The following is a 24,766-nucleotide window of genomic DNA, read 5'->3' on the forward strand; positions in this document are numbered from 1 at the left end:
TAAATGTTCAATCAAGATACCGGGCGTCATTTGTTTATAGAATATTATTAATTTAATAAACTTAATATTAAGATAAGGATTAATGTTTAAAGGATGTATTTATCTCATCCAAAGATCTTTTGACACACCTCACGTTGCAAAAATAATAATACTGTGTAATTGGATGTAAATGAGGCGTGTTAATCAGTGACCTTAATTAAGTATTGTTGCTGGAGAGATAATAAGAAACATTTAATATTCTTTTGTATGTATAAAGGTACTCGTCTATCCACTGTCCAGTATTTTACAAAGAACAGTCGTACAAGCATAGTGTTTTAATGGATCGCGTTTATATTTTAAATTCAAATTCTACGCGTAGTAACAAAAATCTCCAAAAGAGCAATAGTGTCTGTATAATAGTCAGCTGTTAAAATTAGGTCTGAAATTTTCTTTGGCTAATGATAAATATGTATGTACTAACTGTGTTGAACAAAAAAATCATTTACATTCTCAGAATGTGTTTGAAACCTAACTGTAGTTTATTAAAGGTATTATAGCCACTAATAGCCAGCCAGGTCACGTAAAAGAATTTGAACATGCAAATAAAAAACAAATTAATTATACTGCAAATGGCAATTAGTAACCCTATATACAAGGCGATACTCACCATTAGCGGCAATCTAAATGTTGTATTGTACTTAATACAGTCGACCACACAGCTTTGCACACATTGGAGAAAACAAAGACTCTATCTTAAACCAATAAGGCTTAATATAGTTCGTATTCATGAGACATTGTTGCAATTTCTGTGGTAGGTTGTACGTTGTCCGTTGAGTCCTAAACACGGTATTGTTTCGGGCGAGGTATGTTTGGGGTGATGGCCAAGCGAGATACCGTGGTAGCCTCAAGCACAACTCTCGAATGAGCGTTGAATGAGGAACGCTTTTTGTACCTCTCACCCTTTTAAGTCACTGGGGCAACGGTGTAAATATTGTGATGTAAACGTTGGCGTATGTAGGTAATAAGTAAGTAGGCTTATGAGGTTAAAAAGGAACCTTAGAACTGGGGCTCTGCTTTCTATCTGTCCATCTGCCGCTTAGTAGATTAGTTTGACGATAACAACGACAACGGTTTCAGAGATCCACGTTTGCATTATGAATAAACGGACCCCAAGTTTTTGATTTTGACAAATAAACGACTTCTCTTCTATTGAAAATTACTTGATAGAACTCATGATGACCTACAAAGTATCGCACCTATTTGAATATAAAATCCCCAAGAAACTTGTTTTTACACCGAGAGGCCCAAATTTATTACGCAAATGTCAATATACCTGTTACGAGATAATACTTAAAATGCCTACGACTATACTTTGATTTTGTACATTTTGCTACACATAAATACAGACAGTTAACAGAATTAAATACAAAACTAAATAAGTAAAACACCATATAAATTTCCTACGCAATTATCTTACAAAGCGGGTGCAAAAGCCATGACCGAATTAAACCAGAGCGTCTGAACAATAGTTGCGGAGTTGCAGGTTGTGGCCTGGCCCGCGGGTGCAACTCTACACAATGTAGGCATCGGACTGCACCGGCCTTTGGCCTCGGCGCGGGCGTCGCGCTGCGGTGCCCACGCGAAGGGCGCGACCTCCACAGTGACACTTACTAATGTGTTAATCTACACTAATATATAAAGCTGAAGAGTTTGTTTGATTGTTTGTTTGTTTGTTTGAACGCGCTAATCTCAGGAACTACAGGTTCGAATTGAAAAATTCTTTTTGTGTTGAATAGACCATTTATCAAGGAAGGCTATAGACTATATAAAATCACGCTGCGACTAATAGGAGCGAAGAAACAATGGAAAATGTGGAAAAAACGGGGAAAATTCTAACCACGTGGACGAAGTCGCGGGCAACAGCTAGTTTGTTAGATAAGGGTAATTAATTACGCGTTAAAAGTAAATGGAGTGTTAACAAGTTTGCTCGAAGAGGGTTATTTGTTGTTGACATTATTAGGGTTATTTATGTAAGTGACCTTACTCAATTGCTTTTAATTTTATGCTTAACACCTGCCTGAGTGTTTTTCGAAACGAATAGGAAGGTCTTTTGCGTGTAACGTGGCGTAAGTGTTGACGAGTGTCGACTATTAATAATCTTCAAGCGTTTGACGCCACACGAACTCATAGCCGTCCGTGAGATAAGTATTTATGGAGATTAAAGTCATCAGGTGTCGGAGACTAGAGTTGTCTTGAAGGCCAAATTCGATTTTCCCCTGACTGCTATTCCGAAGTTCGATTCCCACCCTGGACGAATGTTTGTGTGATGAGCACGATTGTTTGCTCTGTGTCTGATTGTAATTTATTTAGAAATGTATACATAAGTATGTTTATAAGTTGTCTAGTATTCATAAAACACGCCTTGCTTAGATGACGTTGTGTGAATGTTGTGGATTATTATTATTATTCAGTAAACTTCCTAGCCTTTGTATTTTAAACTAGCTGTTGCCCGAGGTCCTGCCTGCTACATATCGACGATAGTCCTATGTGTTAATCCTGGTTATAAAATATCTGTGTACCAAGTTTCGTCAAAATCCGTTCAGTGGTTTTGTGCGTGACAGAGTAACAAACATCCACACAGACTTTCGCGCTTTTAATATTAGTAGGATTATTTAATAAAAGGCCGATCCTTTGTATTTTGAATAACGATCAAAATTATTGTACCTTTGTAAACCCATAAAGTTTATAAGTTTTTATTGACATGTATGGTATGTGAATCCAATTATAATGTTTCTGTCAGTCGACAGGTCAGCGTGGGTGTTTAACCTGTGGCTTGACGTTTGATTGGCAATCGACACAATCATGTACAGCCGGTAGATCGTGAATCACACACAATATGACATATGAGAAGCGGTTCGACATGTGCCGGTCGACACAAAGAGATTATATCTGATAGTAAATATTTATGTATTCTACTTGTTCTGTGTATGTATGGTAATACTGTGACTTTGAAAGGAGATTAAGAATCGTTCTTTTGTAAGACACACGTAGATTTCCATAAGTGTGTATTAAAATAAACAGAATATTTTTTTCTAAACTTTCAGGTATTAACTCCTGTCCAAAAAGCTTAGTTCTATAGAGTTATCAAAAATTAACCTAGCCTTAAAATCTTGTAAAATTTATCATCAATCAAGAAATCAAATTTGTTCAAGAACTTCCACATTTCAAAAAGACAATAAACCTATTATCGACAACCCTACACTACTACAAACCCAAACACATCCTTAAACGGACAGTCATAAAAATTAATACAAATGTTTAGTATCATCACAGCATCGTTTGAGCAACAATCCATTTTCCTTAATAGAATAGAGAGATACTGTCAACACGTGGAGTTGTGACGATGTATCATTGTAACGTAACAATTTGTCAGCTTGTATTGTGAGCGGTTGGAGTTCACTACCCAATGTTCGGGATATGACGTGACGTTTGCGAAGATTGGAATGTTCAGAATTCGTGTTGTTGGGTGATCTATTTTTTTGTACAGTTTGTAACATTTAGCGCTATTTTATTTATTTGTGTTTTAAAATGGACCTTTAAAAGTATTGTTTTTAGGCAGTAGTTCGGTAAGCAGTGACACACGGAGGTACAAATTAAAAGTTGATTTATGAGAAAAGTCATAAAATTCTACTCAATAATTTAAATGATAGTAATATTATAACTATTACAAAGTACACACGCGTCATTAAAATACATATTTTTAATTATTAATTCATGAAAAAAAATTAACAGTAACTAGACTTTTTAGTGTGGATAGAGGCACATTTTCTTTATAAAGATATGCACGTTTTTGAGACAAAATAAAATGATTCACCCGTTCACCTGTTCCCCGTTACGATACGAAGTAGATATTAAACTGTCTTCACATGATGATTCCTCGTATACCTAGTGACACACCCGCCTCAATCCCGTTTGGCTCAAGCTAATAACTTTGCAGTCACGTGCAAGATTTTCTACTTCCCCCAGCGGCCTACACATATGGAAAAACTTTCCGTGTCGTTTATAATCAATGCGATCCATAGACTATGTAACTCTGAATAGATGGTGTTCCGCAGACCGTTATTAATGCAGGTAGGCACTTGGAAAATAGACCTACCGTTAAATTCGTGAAGGATTAGGGCTCGAGTAGGTACCTACGGAGGGGGTTGAGCTTTTGGGATTTCGTTATGCATGCTCCGATGAACCTTGAAATATTCGATTATAGGATTAAGATAAAGGGAATTAATTTCTTCGATAAACATGTCTTATGGTGTAACTTTTGACCAATTAGCTAATATTGTTGCTGTTTAAAATTTGTTCTATGTTATGTATAAACTCCATTCATTATTTCAAAATATAACCATTTTTGGGTATCTTTTTTGTGAAAAATCTCAAAAAACAACAATAACAATACCTAATCAAATATGCCGCAGAAATATATCAGTAGTTTCTTTATTTAATACTAGCTGTTGCCCGCGACTTCGTCCACGTGGTTAATAAATTTTCCCCGTTTTTTCCACATTTTCCATTGTATCTTCGCCCCTATTAGTCGCAGCGAGATTATATTGCCTTCCTTGATAAATGGTCTATTCAACACAAAAAGAATTTTTCCAATCGAATCAGTAGTTCCTGAGATTAGCGCGTTCAAACAAACAAACAAACAAACAATCAAACTCTTCAGCTTTATATATTAGTATAGAGTATAGATATGTTAAAAAAATACACATCAATAACTATAAAATTAAAAATAATATCTAAACAAATGCAGTATTCATTTTTTTTCCTAAAATGTAAATGGTGTCGAATTTTCGTGGAAATTCTTTTCGTATTCGTTCCAACATTTTATTGTATGACGAGTTCAATATAACGTGCGGTCCCAGCGGAAGCGAGGGACTACGGACGGAATACTCATCGCGATACTACGGCATTGTGTGCCAAAAGAAAATGTTAATCCACGGCTCATTAATTAAATTACAGCTAAGCCTTGATTTTCCTTCAGTCGATTATTAACACGGCAATAGAATACACGGTATTCGGTACTTTATAATAACAAGAATAGCTAATTATATAAACTATAGCAAGTGGTAAAACTTAGTAAAGTAGGTTTTGTTTATTGTTCAGGTAAATTGTAATGTTGTTGAAACATTATCTATTTATTAGTAAACATTTAAGTGAAAAGTTTGGAATGTGTGATAAACAATAGACATGAACTGTGAGTGTTTGTGTTGAAGTGTAATTTACCGCGAATGGTGTTTATTTTATGAATTTTAATGGTGACGGTGTTCACGTTAAGCGATCATGGCGCCATCAAGCGACGGCCGCGCGTACTACTTCAGTTTATGGCAGACCCACCTAACGGTTGCAATGACTCGTATAAATTAAGCTACTCGGTAAGAGATGGCGCTGTTTTCAACATTCTTAAATACCTTATTCTTCACATGTTTACAACATCTGTTTCTTTGTTACAGGCTGAGCCGGGAGATACAATAGCAACAACCAAAGAAGGTTTGTTTCAATAAAATCTTTGTTCTTTACTTCCTTGTTAATGAACCTTTCAATTCCAAAGCATGATTTTACGGATCAACCTTCAAAAAAAACAAAGATTTCAAACGTCTGTATAGAAAATTCGTTCTTCAATTTATTAATCAGTTAACATTGTTTATTGTTGTTGCAGAAGAATGGGTGACTCGAAAGAAAAGCGAGGTGACAACGACCCGTCAGATCGCTACCAGAGTAAAACGGGAACTAATACTAGAAGATGGTCGCATACTCAGTGACTCCGGACCGAAGATATCTACCTCCGTCAATGAAGACACGCACACCACCAATTACCAACAAACTGAGGTAGGTTTCTTTCTTTCTTTCAAATCAATCTGAACAACAGGTATATTTTTGTTTATTCGCTCTATAAAAAGAAAAAAAGGAAGATAGTATGAAGGCCGACTTGCTCTTAATAATTCACTAAGATTACGAACATTTAATGCAGACACCCGTTTATCTAACGGCTATGACTTTAAAACTTCTAAGTTTGTTTACAATTCAATACATTTTGTATTAATTTATTTATTGCAGCACCGGGTACCTGATGAGCAACTTGCCGAGGATGTAGAGGAGGATGAAGTGGGTGGAGCTATTGGTGCGCCTCCTGATGGTCAGTACCTTGAAATACTTACATTATTAAAACAAATTATATTGCTACTCTTCGCGAATATAAAACAAAAGTTGTCTGTAGGTATTCCTAGTTGTCAGTAGTGTAGGTCAGAACTATGAGCCTGTTTAAGGTAGCGCGTATATATGAAGTCTGTTTTTATAATACCAGTGATATCGGGTAAGTATTCGCGGCGAATAGCTTCAGACAAATATAACTCCATCAATACATTTGCGTTGTTGAGATATTGAACGAACAAAGCTATCTATCAATGCAAGATTCTGGAAACAATGCAAATTATTTATTTTTTATTAATGTCATCATCATTTTTTTAACGGATTATTAAAGAAATTAGTCCTTATGTCGCGGGTGGTTTCACAAACATTCAAGTCAGATGCAAAAAGACACTCAGACTCTGGACAAGCATTCGTGGATCACACGATTGTCCTATGCGGGGATCGAACCCGCGCCTCGAGGGCGCTCAGTGGGTTTCTCGTTATAAAACAAGTTTATTGTTTAGCTCTTAAACTTCGGAATCGTAACTTTACGACTAAGTGAGAGTGTTAAACATAATAAGTAGTTTCGGATTGAACAAATAATTAATAAGATAGTCTTTTTATTACAAACACAATAAAATTCAATGAAGTTCTATAATTAACTATATGTACATATTGTTAGTTGTAATTTTTAATTATTTATGAGTACGAGAGTCATTTTCTCTATCTTGCATTGACGGAATAGAATATATTATCAGCCTTTGAGAAGGTGTAGAGGCGATATTACTTTACTTATTTACAGGGAAATAAAAAGAATTATGATGTGTTTTAAAATCATTTTTATACACTGTCGATTCAGACAATTTACTAACTATTAAAACGTGTTAGAATCCATCACTTGAATGATATTGGTTCAAATGAAGTTTTCGCAAAGATCAATCAGGCAAATCAAAACTCTCTATCTTATCTTTGTTCTCTTCACAGAAGTGGACGGCTTCATCACTGGTCGCGAGATGGCGCCGGCTGGAGCCAAGGTCCTGGTGACGTCACTGGTGGTCGCGAACCCTGACGGCAAGGTGCGGGAGAGCCACGACAAGCGCGTGCTCACCAGGAACATCACGGAGCGAGTGCAAGAGACCGAGGAGCGGATACACAACGGGGATACCACTCATGAGGTCAGTATCTTGAGGATAGTACTACACTTGTCTGTTTTGATAATATCATAGATATATTTCCGAACGGTAGACGAAGATCTTTCTTGTGTTTTGTTTTATGTTGATCTAGATAACAGCGACCTCTAAATGGAGAGTCTAATAGGGAGACTACATAGGACAATTTGGTCATAATCATAGATTATGGGTGTAAATTGACCCTTTCTAGTTTCTATTACGGCAATAACTTATTTGTAGGTAGCTTAAAAATAATTCATAATTAAAAAATAATGTGTCATTGGACTATAATCTATGAAAAAAAATCAATGCAAATGCTTTGTCGCATTTGTTAATGAATCTAACTACGAACAAAAGTACTGAGTCAAAACTGAAGAAACTAATTTACATCTAATAAGAGTATAGTACAAACAGCTTTTCGGAGTACATTATTACTTTTAAAATTAATTTATTATATAAATATCCAATAAAATATAATAAAGAATACCCAATCTGAAACATAACACACAAATTCAATAACGTCAAACTAACTTGATTGTCGCAATTTACTGACGCTTTTAGCTTTTACATGAAACTTATCTGGCAGCGTTAGCTCGAAGACGATGTGGAGACATGTCTGGGTGTCGACGCAGGGTCCGCAGGTTCGATACCAGCTGATACTGGGCCCCAGCTAATGGAGTCATGGGAAGCAATACCCGGCTTATTAGAATGTGAACTATTTCCACTCGAGAATATTTTTAGCGCACTACGTTTCTGCCTAATCTTGAAGTGGAATTTATGCTGCGAGCGGTAGCTGATTTTAGATTTAAAGTTTGTTTTGATAGTGTTCGTTTAGTTACGTGTTTTTATGTTAATTTTATTTTTAATTTGTTGTGTGATTGTAAGAAACGATACTTCTTGAATACTGTGAAGATAACTTGAATTTTGTAGTGTTTCGAAAAAAAATATTGTTTATCAAATGTAGGATAGTGGCAACGTATTACGGAATGATTTATGAGGAAGGTAATTTAAGAGCACAACTTTAAAAAAAAACTTTAGGAGTATTGTAATTGCTTCATTTTTGCGTCTGTTGGCAGAATAGCGAATTTAAAAAAGTGTAAACCAATGTATATTACCTACAAGACAAATACACCTACAAAAAGGAAAGGCATTTTAACGCAAAATTCTACAGTGTAGTTACCAAATCAAACGGAAACACATTCCAACTCAAACATATTTAACTAGCCCAATATAATTCGTTAGATAAGCATCGATGTATGTCCATAAATAAGGCCGCATCCTTTATATTGACAAATCATTTAGCAATTATTTATTACTAACATGCCTCAAACCAACTACCACGATTTCAAAAAATAAATCATACATATTTGCAAGAGAGACGCCAATCTATTCTTTTTGCAACCAGTGTAATTTGGCACATTGGGAAAGAGCTACAAAATACCACTGTCTCTTTTTCACATATCAGGCTTATATACTTTGATCTCGCTCTAACATACAGTTATCCCTTTGTCGAAGCACCAAGCAACATCAGCTGTACTATTATACGCCATCTTGCTTTAACAGATACAAATGTCTTACTTTAAGAGTTCGTGGTACGTGTTCGTGTGTACAGTAGTCACAATGTAACAATTTTGTTATTTTGTAATACAAGAGGAAGTGAACTGTCACTATCGTTAAGCTTAATTAAAGTGAATTGCGTTGCTTGTAAATATTGTATGTGATTATTATTACCGCGCGTTTCGTGTGAGCTTGTGTAATGCGGGGCTGTTGTGAAAGTGAGATGAAGCTATGCGCTGTTCAGAGCGCTGTCTTGCTTACACAACGGTACTGTATTAGGAGAACATAGTGATGACTGATGGCACAGGAGTTAAATTGAATGACTTGTTTATTTTGTCCCGTCTGCTATTAAGGTTAAATAATGTGTTGAGGTTTTATACGCCTGTCCTTACGTAGTTTTTGGTGAATTTATTGAATTAAGATTGAACTGAGAAAATTTTTGTGCGTAGTTCTATTTAAAAATGTTCATAAGGTGGTATAGGTTTACGAAATATTCACACATATGAAAATATTTCAATTTTATCTGAAGTTGTTTTGCAACACTGCATTCAAAAACGATTGTTTAAAGTTTTATAATATGTAACAAATCGATCAACAATTTTTTTTTTAACGAATTTTTTGTAACTTATTTGATTCACGTTACACGGTTACCAAATAGACCGTAAAATAACAAATATCCTGTGTTAGTTGAATCATTTGTATTTTGTAACGCCAATTTATTAAATCGATGCAATTTTAACATCTTCGTTAGTGAATTACAACACTATTTGATAGTATTATGCAGTAGTTACGTATTCACTAGTAAGTGAAAGAAAAAGGTAAATTGAAATACAGGACTCTTTAGTAAAGTTAGAAAAAAAATACTTTATACGTTAGTTAAGAAAAAAAAAGATTTTACCAGTCAGTACTTTACATACTACTTAGCATTTAACCCCACCCCAAATAATGCTTGTAAAAGTGCAAAAACAAAAGCTTGTTGCATTTAAAAAAAAAACAAAAAACTTTTTTAACGACTGCGGATAGAAGTCTTTAATTACGAGTACTCTAAACCACCACCCCTATACTAATATTGTTGCAGTTGTGAGAGTAAGACAGCGTACTATATTGCATATAGCGCTGTTTCTTTCCCACACCGGTAGTTTAACTTTGCGATAATGGTAGATGGATGTACAGTCACACCTACATACGCGGTCAAACATTTTTCTCACCTACGCGCTTACAAAACGATTTTTGTTCGAGTAATGAGAAAGTCTGGCCTAGCAACCATTATTTATGTGTATCATAAACTTAGTACTAAATGCTTCTTACCACTGGTCTGTTCCTATTAATAATTTTAGCTACTTATTTAAATATGTATTTTTTCAATGTAATTTTTTTAGCTCAAGCAAATTTAAACTTTTCCAAGTTTTAATTTGAAAACTGCAGAAGTGGATCGATCACAGGTTAAGCTACACTTGATACGGTCGGTGCGTGGTCAATCTTTGTCGACGAATAACGAGTTTTCCGTGTTTCGGAAGGCATGTTAAACTGCGGCTGTTATTAACACATCTTTGACAGTCGTTAGAGATAGTCATTAGCTAGAAACTGACAATCAGTCTAACTAATTATTGTAAAATACTGGCAAATAGCTGCATTTGGTTACATTGGAAGCCGACCCCATCATAGTAGATGCAAAGGCTAGGACGATGATGGTCCGAAAATTATATGCAGCGTTTTAAATCCGTCTGTATTCTTATAGATATTACTGGCTGTTCAGCATAACTTGACACAAAAAATAAATGAGTAAATAATGAATGCAACGTTTATGTTTTTAGAATAAATGTTGTAATAGTAAGTAAATAGTCCGCATTAGAGTAAATAAGGCTTTGACATAATACGTGATTGAAGTAGTAAACACAGCATTAGCAGTCAATTGCATCGCGAAAACGTTTGTATTTTAAAACAGTTTGAAATCTCTGCAAATATTACTGTAATGTGAAATGAAGAGTGAAGAGTTAAGCAACATGTTTTTGTGTAGGTATTTTACGATGTTAAGACTTTGAACAAAAAATTATTGAGGATTTTCTTATTACATTACTAAAAAAACCAACCGATCCATCGTTCTTATGACTTTGTCGATGCAAAGTTCTACAGATGAAGAAAAAAAACATAAAATCCAAAGCCCATACCGATATCTCAACGCCCCGGGACACAAACATTTCTTATAAAATATTAACCGAACATACCCACACAAAATAATCTGGCTAACATAATTCCGCGCTATTTTATTACACCTTAGCGACATTGTTAATCCTAGATAGTGCTTGTCAGCGTTCTTTATTTTTCCATCGAGGAACAATAGTACGATACGAAGCGTAAAATGGAGCACCAGTTATTTAGATGAGCATTCACATAAATCGATGGGATTTTGAAATTATAATTTGTTCGCGAAGATAGGTCGCCCGGGGCGCCGCGCCCACGCACCGCGTCCGTAAGCGCTCTGCGCAGAGTATTTGTTACACGATTTTCATGTGGGCTTTGTTTTTACTTTTAAGAAAGTGTAAGATAATAAATGAAACTTATTTAGAAATAGGTATCTCGATTTTCGATGTTGTTTTGTAAGGTCCACGAAAATACAATTAGGAGTTACGCAAAGTGGAAAGGAGAAAATTAATTGTTGATTTTAAATATTAGATTTTTTTTTATTTTTGAATGCTGACAACTCTTTCACATCATGTCTCATCAAAAGCTTTAAAAAACTTTACGGCGTTTTTTTTATTCCGCTTACGCTACATATTTATGTATATTAGAACCAAAGATATAGCCTCACATCCCTATAGGTAAATCCATATCCCATAACAGTTCATCAAACATCGACTCCTAATATATCATATTGTAAACTAAAACGTGACCGGTCCTACTGGAGTCGACAATCAATTCTAACTCCCAGATTCAAAGCGCACTGTTTGAATGAAACCAAACCTACCAACGTGCAGAATAAGAATTGTGAAAGAGGGACGGCGCGCTACAATGCGTAGAGCGATGTCTCGCTTCCACAAAAACAGGACGTGCTGCCAAGCCTTTGAATTGCAACAGTGAACGAGAGCCAACATTACAGCTACAAAGTTGCTTAATGAAGCTTAGACTGTAATTCCTGGTTTTTGTCCTTACGGTATTTAATGCTCTATAATACAATCTGTATTGTAAGACTAAGTTAAACATTGATTTATTGTGTGTGGTCTCATGATTTCAAACGTATAAACATCTGCCTTTCAATTCCAAGAAGGTTTCGTACTTGTCGAAAACAAAAGAGGCTCGTTAAAAGTCGCTAAATTGATTTATAAAACCTCTTTACCTACTCAGCAAGTATTAGGTAATAATATATGAAATAATAAGCAATATCGTTGGTACTTACGTAAGTAAATAACGCGCGTTTATTACTTATTTCATAGCTGTTTCGTTCATTAAGCAGCTTTAGCGCTTTATTCAGTTCCTAAGTTTATGTTTTGTACCGTGACCTGTTCATGTTGCAATCTCTGAGTAAACTGCACTTGCTAAAATGATCAAATTATTTATTTACGTGCAGAATGCGGCGAAGTATTGCTCTAACACCACGCAGATTGGTCTGACATTTGCGAGTTTTGTTACTTGATTATTGTTTAGAATGGACTGAATTGGTACTTTATGTGAATACGAATGCAATTTTGATTGCACGGATAGCGAAGTGTTTGAGGTCTGTATGCCAAAAGCACAGCGCGGGTTCGATCCCCGCATAGGACCATCGTTCGTGTGATCGAATTACGAATGCTTGTCCAGAGTCTGGGTCTCTTTGTGCTTGAGACACTAGGATTACATTTAGAATTACATCGTATTTTTAAATACAAATAAAAAAGAACTTGATTATGTGTTGAATATAGAGTCAAAAGAATACACGTTTTATTTTTCATTTAACGCCAAGTGTGTTTGCACCTTAAATAAAACAAATCGATTGTTCGGTTAAACAAAAAAGATTTAAGTATTATGACGAATAAGAAATATGATTACATTAGTAACTTGTACGTATCAAACAAAAAATTATAATAAGAATCGCATTTTCTGTCGGCATCGATGTGAAATAATTTAATGACCTGTGAAGAAAGCCGGTCTCCTGTTCGAAGATCGCTTCACTAGATAGCAATAACACAAACAATCCTACACTTATTTCGTAAAGTATTGAGTAAGAAGTGCAGTGTAAACAAAATCGAAATTAGATCTTCTTACAAAACCTATATCAGTCTTAAAATCAGCTAAATAACCATCAATGCCCAATACGCAATGAGGATACATTGTCGGCATTACAATTCGGCCTTTGCTGTGCACATTCGACCCAGATAATGCCCGTGTAAAGGCTATTGCGACACCGAAAGTGATGTTCCAAAGAAAGTGATCGCCAGTTTAAACCGCGACCGGTCGCATGTCGCCCTAAGCTAACGACTCACAAATCTTCACATTTAACGAAACATCTCGTCCGTTTAGCCTTACGATTTAAACTTCAACGCTGACGTCACTCATTCAAATTACGCTCATCAATTTTAAATCAATTTTTAAGTCATTCGTAATCCGACGGATATTAATGTCCGACGAAACCTAATTAGAATGATGCCAACCGCTAATGATGATCACGAATACGTTTTTTCTTCAATTACAATGCGAATTGTGTATAAAATAAAAAGATGAAAACATATATGCGATTGAATAGGGTTCGTTCACGTTCCCGACATACAGTCAATTGGAAACGCTTGCAATCTCACTAAACCTATTTTTTTATTCGACGCAATTTGAACAGTGCCTATCTAAGCACTCGGCTTTGCAACGTCGGCTAGTAATTTGACCTTACGCCGAGCATTAGTAGGAGTGCCCGGCGTGCTTTCAACGCGAATAGCAATAAAACCACAAAATATGTGCTTCACATTTACAAAATGCTGCGAAACTTCTTGGATGTGGCCTTTTTTGCTCACAACGAGCTGAGATTGTGGCGGCATGATGTCACCCCTTGTGTATCTTGTAATGAGAGCTATTTTTGGCAACACGCGAGATTTAATTTCGGGTATGTGTGCGATGTATCTGATACCTTATTAAGTTAAAGTAACTTAATAAATCCTGCTTTAAAAGGTATTTGCATACTCGTTTTTTCGTATTAACACTTTGTGCATTTTAACGACTCCGGGATTATCACCGGTCAACTTAAAAGCTCCCGTGACTTTGGAGCAATTCAGTTCGACAGTTGTTGGTTTTTATGTATTTGAGCAAACGTGGAGTGCCTCATCCACTGTTACGCTCCGGTGAATTTTCTATGGAGCTCCTCGATTATAACGCTAGATGAGAGCCGAGGTAGCTGCTCTCAGGACAATAATTTAAGATGTTTAGATAACATCTACAAGCCCTGTGCGGTGTGCCCAAGAATTCATGTGATCACCTTCTAGATCCAATCTTAGATATAGCCTCTACGAGGTGATGTTACGAAAAATTATCTCCGACTATGGGACCTGTTCTTTGTCAAAGATTATGAATCCCTGCAGCCCGTATTGCGTGTAGCCGCCTGCGTTCTTCACATTAATATTTATATGGACGATTCGCACGCTAAGCAAATTTAGAATCGACTTTGAGTTAATAGATTTGAAAGTGAATCTCTCTTGATATTTTATTTTATCATAAATTCGTCCGTGATCTTAACCTTGACCATTTGTTTGTTATTAGTTCCTTAATGTGAAGTTCTAGGTCATTATTCATTGTTATGGACTCATTAAAAACAAACTTCATTAGGGATTGCATCATAAGCCTTATCACATCCTATAAAACGATTGTTCGTACACCACAATGTTGACCCTACTCGTTCTATTTTTGTTCGCCACGAATCGTTTTGTTTTGAATCGTCAATGAATATTGTTTTCGTGGTGTGCATTACCATCGGCCTTAACCTTTACAACAAAAGGGAATGTAGGCATTTTTATAGATTAATCAAAATCTCTGCGATAGTTACTTACAATGTATCGTTAATGTTAATAACATAGGCCTTTATTGTTACACTTATCGAACTTTGTGGTCAAAAGCTTAACCATTTGGTATTTTAATATCAAACCCCATTACACCAGATTAAATGGAACAAATGCTAATATCCCAACTCCGTTGTACACGAGATAAATGTTCTGTTGTTCTCCGAGTACCATCGCACGATAATAATTATATAACTTCCCATAATTGTGCATTAGTATACTTATCTAATTGAATCAGTACACAATAGCGTATTTATTACGTGCATAGCTATCGAGTGAATTGTATTATATCGATTTTACCGTTAATCGAATGAGTTCTTGCAACTGTTATGCTGGTTTATTTATTTGTTCGATGGTTGTTTTGCAGTCCAATGGCGTTCTTGACATTTACTGCATCTGTATTGACGTACCACGGTCCAGTAGTGAGTTAATAGCAATGTTTTATTTTGACGTTTTAATGTCTAATGCAGGTTGTTTGCTTATTCGAACAGGTTCATTTTGTACTGGTTTGTATATTATAAGTATCTGACCGTTTTTCATAGCTGTTTAATGTATTGGAGCAAGTAAACCGTTAAAGTAGGTACATTAATGAATGCGTTTGTAGTAGGAATATTTTGATTTGAAGCTGTGGGATTGTGGTACAAATTGTGTCATTTTTTAAGAGCATAGTACATTCAGCTTAGTCCATACCTTTTTTAATAACCTACCGCACTAAGTTTAATCCAAGTATCGCGGGATTTTCAAGACACCCAGACTCAAGACAAGCATTCGCGGATCCCACATATGCTTGTCTTACGCGGGGATCGAACCCGCGTGGTGACTTCAACCACTCGGCTATTCGTGCAGTCATTAATGTATATATTCAATAATGTTTGTTGAGTTTCTAAGGGCCATTCTATCACGTTGTCAGAAACAAGATCATGACTGGACTGGAACTATTACGTTATTGTTGTTTAACCCTGCCACTTGGGCAACAGGTCGGGATATTTGTTTACAAAACGATAAATTTTATAACTAATGGATATTCGGTTTATGACCGCATTGACCTTTTCTTTATGATTAACTCTAAATTATTTTCGATAACCCTGTTTAAATCTGAGACTGTATTTGTAAGTTATAAACATACGTCATCATATTATACATATAAGTTGTTGTGAGGTTATAATTACTCAATTGTTTTTAATCAGGCCGTTTGACTCGTTATAGTCCAGGTAGCGTCAGAAGTCCTACTTACTAGCACAACAGCACTCATTTTTTTTAAAGTCGTTATGAAAATATTTTTGTGATAACCCATTTCTATTTTCAACAATATCTGTATCTTTTTTAAATTAAACATAAAACTGCATACCTGAATAAAATTACGTCAAGTCAATTATATATTATTATAATATCTGATAGTAAAAGCCATACAAAGTCCCATTACAATTAAGCTTCACAAAATATTTTACACAAATTGCTATCATACACTACGCAAAACGATTACGCAGTGCAATAACAATAATTCATTGATTGTACAACATTACAATTATTGATAGACGGAATATTTTCCTTCTATAAAGATACAGCTGTTTTTATATCAAACACAACGTCTTAACACTATTAATTCACATCCAGATCGCATTAAAAATAAAACGAAAAAATATATAATGCCAACTCGATAATATAATTAAAACCTCTTTGAAGTTAGGCATTTAATTGTAAGAGATGCAATGATGCATTGGGCGTAGAGTTAGACAGAGATGGCTTTACGTTTGCAAACTTCAGAGAGGTCAAGCTATATTGGTCATGTAGTAAATTCGCAAATCGCGTGAATCAAGCAATTTAGTGGGCTATTCAAATGATGCGATGATGAATGTATTGAGATCGGCCGCCGTGCTTGAGGTATGTTAATCTTTGAGTGTTTGTGTTTGAGCCTGGGTTGTTGGATCTTAATTGTGTAGTACTTTGTAATTCGATTGGTAAAAACTAGATTAAAATTGCTCTTTTAAAGTGCTAATTTGAAATATTAAGACAAACACTTTACTGACTATGCCGTGTATCTGCCAATTCTGTATATTTTCTGAACCGTTGTTCGATGATCACTGATACAAATGAAAATAAGGAAATAATCTGTTTTTAGGACTCTCTAAGGTTTTACTGTAATGTTTATATGTATTTCTTTATAAAACATTAATGGATTCTTGTAAATTCATGTATAATGAAATTAGCAATCGGAATGCTAGCTTGATTATAAATTTCGAATGATATAAAATCTGCATAAATACAAACTCATTTGTACCTAAAGAGAATTCTAAGCTCAATACATGAAACTTGTATCCTTCAATTAGAAAAACGACATTCTTTGAAATAAAAGCCAAGCCGCCTACAAGGATAAATTAACATTTAATATTCAAGTAACATGTTAACATGGAGGTCTTATGCATTTGAATTCTAATGATTACTTGATGAAACTGCAGCCGACTACGGAAATAAATTCTTAGGCGTTTTACAAACGTAGAAACTTACGTAGATGACTATGAACGCTATAGAATCAAATTAGGCTTTAGCTCTCTTAAAGCAAGCATCCCCGAACAATTCAGGCTGAAGATATTTGATAGTGATAAGTGATCTTCTACCATTGAATCCTATTTTTTGAAATTTTAATCGTAGTTGTAAATATTAAATGGGTTCTTAATGTTGAATGGAAATTCTGTAAATTATTTTATTTTGTTTATTATTGTGCACGTCTGTAATTGATGTATGTACCTAAGCACTAGTTTTAAGACTCTTGTTTTTTTAGGTTTTGTTACGTGTTGCTGTGCCTAAATAAATAAACTCGGCACACCAGTTTATGGAACCGTAGTTGCTGTATTATGGGATCGGAGACAGCTTTAGGAGAAGATAGTCGAAGATTCCATTCTGTTTTAAAGTAATCAAATACTTACCAGTAGCATAGGTGTTCACGTTTGCGCCCAGCCTAATATCCCTATAAAAGGGGCGAAATCAGTCGAATTGCAAAAACTCGTAAGCAATTAGAGTTAAGCACTGGGTTCAATCCTTGTTGGCAGGGCAGGGGGCGGGAGTGAGGTCCTATTCGTAATAGAAGAGTCGGCCGGACTCCGCGTTATTATCCATTCAGAGCCGACAGATTGCAAGATATGGTCTATTTAATAATATAGGCAACGACTTACAGCCACAGGACTGGATTAGACGCTGTGTTTCATATTTATATTAGACTAGCAATGTTATCGACTTCGTTCGCTTGGACAAGTGACTTTGGGCAGTATTTTTTGATTATTATTTAAAAACACACGCTAAAAAACGTACGCTAATATTATTCGAGATTTAAAACAAGAATTAACTTTAAATTATATACGTTCATGAAGTCATAATTGATTAAATTCTTAAATTAAAAAGGTTTTAAGGAATATCCTATATGTTGCACTGAGTAGGTACATCTTTATGTAGTTTCATATTATATTACTGTTATCGCCTTTATAAAGGTTAACCTATATGTATCTGACATTTAGAAGCGGTCATTTAAAGGTTAAGTCTAAGTCCGGTCTTGATGTCACTTGTGTTTATTATATTAATACACCAAAGATTACGTAGTTGAAATCCATTTATGGAATTAATACTAGGTAGTAAAAACTAAAAGCTTCTATTGGCGATGTTACAATTATCAGTAGTAAAATGATAATTAGTGGTTGTATTTTAATGGGAATAAGTCGAAGTAATTTAGAAGCAATAATTTGAATACTTATAGGCGTTGAGGTAGGTACAAATATTATGCATATCTTTGGAAAAGCTTTCGAGATTTAAAATATTGGGGAAAATATTGTATAATGTATTTTTTTTAAACTTAATATAACATAATTACATAACTCTAGATTCTGATTTTGCTAAAAACATACAGCTTTAAAGTATTACGTCGGTTGGCGGCTTCTATCTTTAAGTTTTCATCATCTGTTATCTAATACAATGATTATAATTTTAAAGACAGTCAAATCCCACCCTGTGCCTCGAGAACTAGCTACCACGCCTATTCGTAAGCGTGCTTCGGCAATATATTCCGTGAGGATGTACAATACTTTGTGCGTTAAATCCCGCTCCTTTGTGCGCCGCGGATGCGTATGCGCAGCGCTGGCGTTTCCGAGGTGTCAGGGCTGCCTCGAGATAGAAATGGAAAAGGTATTTAAGAAAACAACGAGCTATAAAGAAATGATTTATTTTGTTCAAGATATAAATGTTATTTGAGGTTTAAAATATGTTGATCAGGGATTAAAAAATGAAGAAAATAATTGTAATGCATTTAAAATCATGCTCAAGATGTTAAACATGAGTAATCAAACTTAAAAATTAAATTATTAAAATCGATTTCCTAATTATCAACAAATAATTAAATTGATATATACAATATTGATCATTATTTAATAGCGAGCTCTATGAATTCTCTTTAACAATGTTTAAGTTAAAAAGCGTCGAGTTTTTCTCTTTATTTCAAGTCAATAATTTCAGTGTATAGGCTCAGTTATTGTTGAAATTTCGCAAGCCCTTGTGAAAATTATCACCTAATATTGACTACAACTTTATCTATACAAGTACACGTAAGTAAATATTGATTTGAGAGTGTTACATTTAACATCCCTTCGGACAAACAGTATTGTTTAAAATGAGCGATAGTAACATGTCATAACGTAGGCCTAGTACCACCTCTTAAAGGCATGAAAGAGAGACAGACTAAATGGCGTAGAGCGGCGTCTCGTTTCTACAATTGAAAATTACTTGTAGAGGTAGTGGTCTTTTTATGACTTCTAAGTATCATCGATGCTAGTGCCGACCTTCGTTTAGTGATGCTTACCTGCATTAGATGTAGGGAGGTGATAATAGAGGAAGATGATTAATGTTTGTCGGTAAAAGTTTGATGAAAAGATAGAGGTCACCACACCAAATGCACGGTGCGCAACGCGCGTAGTTTGCTCGAATGCGAGGTGATTTACGTTAGACAAATCTGTAATGTTAGAGGCCGGTAATGCTTAGCCTCTTGAGTAGTTCGAATAACAATAGTAAAAGAACACTACAGCACACAGTTTAAATATAATTTAGAATCTTAACATGAATTATAAAATAATGTTTATCAAATAAATTGTATAAAACTTGCCTATTTATATATTTTTAACCTTTACCAGACAGTCTGCCACCCACGTATGGTAGCAACATAATTTACTAACAACAGCCACAATAAATCGTTTGTCGATCGTTAGATATCGATCGCAGGCTCAAATGTTAACAGTCTAGCAATTGATCTGTGTCACTCAGTGACTAATACCTAAAATTATGTTGGGAACTAATCCTACATACACGTTTTTCGTAAATAGTATATGCGATTTTCGACTCTATAACTTTGTACTGAAAGTTTTTATTTGTAAGGAAAAGTCATTTTGTGAAAAAGGATTTTGCGTAACTTAAAATATTAAAACAAATTGCGAACTTTTCAATAAATCAAAAATAGCTTAGGTATGATCGTCAGCTCTAGGTATAGTCATAACGTCAAGATGATTATGAGGTTTAAGGCCCTATAGTTCAATATCCTTTGATAAAATATCTACAATTTATTTCTATTGTAAAAATGAAGTTGTATAGCTGGTTCCGTATCCGAAATGTAAAAACGGAAGAACGGACTGAGTCAACGCTGACAGTCCGTCTATCAGCGGGTTGAATCTCATGTACCTTGATAGCTAGACTGTTGAACTTTACACTGATGTTGATGTCAAGATTAGGCAACAGGGCCCCAGTCCCGCTATTTACAACGGCCGATGCATGAATGAAATTTGGCTTAAAATGACATTTTTTGTACTTTTTCCTGCAAAATAATTGGAAATTTACTACGGGACGGTACACCCAAGGTCAACACAATTAACTTCCAATTATTGTATTATCAAACTGCTTAAGAGAATAGAAATAATTTCAAATTTAATCCAATTGCCATTCATCCATCGGCTATTGTTACGAACAATAATTGTTACATTCAAAATTATTTAGGTGACAAATAAATTGAGTACCCATCCTCAAATTTATTTAACACTATGCAGTTTTGTGTTTTTCATTAACCTATTCCTCTCATCCTCAGTGTCGCTGGTCCCTTTGTCATTTTAACGAGTTTTCTAACTAAATACAAACCAACCGCAGTTACACTCAACGTTTCAAGTAATGTGATTGGTTATTATTTTCATTACGTATTCAAGAAGAGTTCTTCGCCAGAGTTTATTAAGTTTGAGCTACGTGAGAGTATTTTATACCGTTTTAGTTATAAATATGAACAGTAAGATTGCACGCTGACGCTCTCTTGATTGTTGGCTTTTCCGGCGGCATTTATATTCTAAATCTGAATATGTTATATTCTATGAATATGATTTTTTTATTTGTAGATTTGGATTGTGAAAATTGTGAAAATCAAAATGGAATCGAATTAGCATTTACGTTCAAGTACGTTGGTTTTAATATTTAGTATATATTAGTATTTAGGGACCGAGAAAAAATAATAAAAAAAGAATGACTAACTTACGATCGCGGCCATCCTGGAACACCATCTTGGATTCTTGTTCTGTCCTGCATCTATCCTTTTTGACTATGTTTATTCGCCAAAGCGTAACAAACAGACAAAGTAACTTTCACATTAACAATTAATATTGATGATGATGCTAATTAAACAGAACATCTTCATACTCTGCAAAAAGTCCAGTTAAACTGTGGGAACGTTTGCTTTCGTCAACAGTTTTAATAATGGCGGTTAGCTATGATGTTTCTGTGTAACGGTTTATAATATTATATGAGAGTCGCGCAAAAAGCCTTCAATCAAGTGAGATTGATTGACGAAGCGCCAGTGGAGACAACAAAACGGTTTTACTGAAGGAAATTATGGAGACATAAATCTGTTATGATTTGTTAGCCTACTAAAGTAATGATGTTTAATTTAATATTCCATAAGTTTCACACAGCGCCATCTAGTTTCAAACTAAGCAAAGCTTGCGTTATGAATACTAAACAACTGATAAATAAGTGTATCATAGATATGTCTATCCACGTGTCCTGGGTAGAAATCGTATCCACGACCTCTGTTTTAGCATTCAGGATCTCTAGCCACTTGACTTATAAGCCAGTTGTGTGCTTAATTTTCTCAAAGTCGACTAGGAGTTTCTTATATAAGTTCAAGAGGGCGGTTACAAATGTTTTTTGGCAAACTTTCAATGTAATAAGAGTTTTACAAATAAAATTAGCAATTACATCAAATGATTAATCACAATTATCTCTCGCTCACCTTTGAGCATAAAATTTCATTATCATAGTTAAATTCCTATGCATCCCAATGTTTTCACAAGTTAACCCTATAAGTTTAAAATTACATATAATTAACAGTACCAGTATATACCATCAGTATTAGTAGTATAGTAAGCAATTAAGCAGAAACGTAGACAATAACCGCTGTACAATGCCGACCCCGATGCCGAGTATCGTGGAAACTGTCACGGCTTTCTATTGATATCGCTTTAATACTCTAATTCTATTCTTTACGAAGTCAGCTATATGTGCACCCATTGTACACCTGTCAAAATTGTGATGGTAACAATGTGATGTGGTGAAGTGTGTTTTTAGTACGGTTTTGACTAAAGAGGTTGATTAGTCGTTTATATTGTACGTGAGTTATATTAAAGATTGTATTGATTCGAACTTTTTTTTAAGTAAAGTAAATCTAAGCAAGTGAAAAATTTAAGTAGAAAGTCTTTACAAAAACTGCTTGAAATATCATTAAAATCAGCAAGCTGTGTAAAAGATCTTGAATTTGAATAACGAACGGTATTTACTTTTTTATACAATAAAATCAAGTAGTCAGTTCATTCTTTAATAAATAGAATAAAAGAACTGGGAACGGCTGGCAAAAGCAATTAGTAAACAAAGATTGTAAGCACATTACATGCAACAATAACAATTAGTTTTTATGTCTCCATAAAATAAACATAATTAATCAAGTACAATAATTTAACCTGTAAAACATGTAAAACCAGCAAACACGCCATTACAATTTGTTAAAACAAAAAAAAAAAATTAATGTGTTTCGATGGTGCGAAGGGGGTGCTTTAAAAGCAATGACGCTTCGATAAAAAGGTTGATGACACGTAAGTTTATCAGATTAGATAAGGCGGAGGGGAAATTTGTTGAGATCAAGCACATGCCATGACCAGAAGTTGAGGCATGGCGTAAAGGAAAAGCGACAGCGTTTTCTAATTGTAATTTTCGTCCAGTGGTATTTCTTGAAGTAAAATTGTTTCTCTCATGATTATCGGGTTAAGATGCTGTTTTAGAATACATATTTTCAATTATTCACGCAAACTGTAAATATTGTGATATTAAAGCATCGATGATTCGACCTCAAAATAGTGGAAATTGAAATAATACACATCTTTGATTTATTTGTTAACAACACGCATGCAAATCTCACAGCAATATAAGTTTCTAATTTTATTTATAAGCATCAGTCAATCAATGAATGTAAGTACATGCGAAGTAGCAAATCTCCGCTCTCGCGTCTTACTTAAGCCACTTTAAGTGCAATATTTCCTCAGTTTCATTAGGTGCGTTCGCTATAACGGTAACGGGCCGTGGGATACGCGCATTACGCTTTTTAATTATCGTTCCCGCTCCTGTTGTCTACGAGTCTAGTTTATTTAATTGTTATTTGTTATACATCTGCTTGTATGATACTCGTGAGTTCTTTTTTAATTGTTATGTTTGTTGTATGCATGGTGCGGTTTCTACGGTGTTGTTGATGCATATTTAGATTGTTTTTTTGGGTTTAGATTGAAATATTCTATTATTATAAGATTAGTTTTCTTTAAGTTAGTTAGGTTTTGGGTAAACGTAAAAAGAAGACCAACATTACAAAATGCGCTTTTTGAAGAAACCAATTGTTTTTTTTATTTACGTTGAATGAAAATTATAGCATGATATTTAAAACTGGATGTACGACTTGTCAGTTTCCAATAAAAAGCGTTCTGTTTCACTTTGTTCTCGACTGAATAGCAACTTGTAATGATGATGAATGTAAACATTAATTAATATTGTTTATGAATGTAATTTGTTATTTTTAACATTCCCGATTTTATCTTCATTAACATCTACAACGTTGAAAAATGCGACGTTATCTCAAGAGGCGCAGTAAAACATCATATTAATTATAAAGGCTGCACAAATAAGAACCCGTGGACAATGTTAATAAATAAAATTAATTACCATTTTGTAGTACTAAGTCGGCGGGATAAGATATAGATATCATCGACCACAGTTTCTCGGTAAAACTTCTCTCGGTCCGCGATAAACGCACTAGCTTTAATTATAAAATTGTCCTTTGAAAAAAATAAAGAAAACGTAATAAAAAATGTAGATGGTGGTAAAAAAGCGCGACGCGTAGGCTCGCACCTGCCAATGCCGCGTCCAGATACGCCGTTTATATTTAGAAACCACTTTATTTAACTCACCGCCGAGCTTAAAGCTCCCGATAAAAAGGTTAACTTAGTGCACTTGCGGTGCATCGTTTATTAAGAACCATTTACTTTTCGCCCATGATTGTATCAATCGGAGTCGGTGACCACAGTTGCGTCACGTAAAAAACTGAAACATTCATGGCTGAATAGAAATAAAAAAAAGAAACTGAATAGATATAAGATATTTAGAAAAAGAATAAAAAAGCAAAGTATCAAGTTGGTTGTTAGGTATGCGTTATCAGGTACCTTAAGTTGTGTGAGGAGATAGTGCACGGCCTCGCGAACGGGGTTCAGTATACGCCGGGCCCGCCTAGAGAGAGCTCGCGCGCTCGTTGAACTCTTTTCCACG

At 34.8% G+C, this 24,766-nt stretch overlaps 1 protein-coding gene across 2 annotated transcripts in view; it reads left to right on the forward strand.

Annotated features, from left to right (window-relative positions):
- LOC113498998 (serine/arginine repetitive matrix protein 1) overlaps window positions 1-24,766 on the forward strand; it is a 100,075-nt gene that overhangs the window by 18,558 nt on the left and 56,751 nt on the right. The window contains exons 2-6 of one of the 2 annotated variants that reach the window (XM_026879302.1): window positions 5,140-5,408; window positions 5,487-5,523; window positions 5,693-5,862; window positions 6,091-6,169; window positions 7,147-7,337. In XM_026879302.1, coding sequence (XP_026735103.1) covers window positions 5,289-5,408; window positions 5,487-5,523; window positions 5,693-5,862; window positions 6,091-6,169; window positions 7,147-7,337 — 597 coding nt within the window. In that variant the 5' untranslated portion in view covers window positions 5,140-5,288. The remainder of the gene's footprint in view (window positions 1-5,139; window positions 5,409-5,486; window positions 5,524-5,692; window positions 5,863-6,090; window positions 6,170-7,146; window positions 7,338-24,766) is intronic. The other variant, XM_026879303.1, reaches the window with a different exon arrangement.

Source organism: Trichoplusia ni, chromosome 11, assembly GCF_003590095.1.
Source record: "Trichoplusia ni isolate ovarian cell line Hi5 chromosome 11, tn1, whole genome shotgun sequence".
Taxonomy (NCBI): domain Eukaryota; kingdom Metazoa; phylum Arthropoda; class Insecta; order Lepidoptera; family Noctuidae; genus Trichoplusia; species Trichoplusia ni.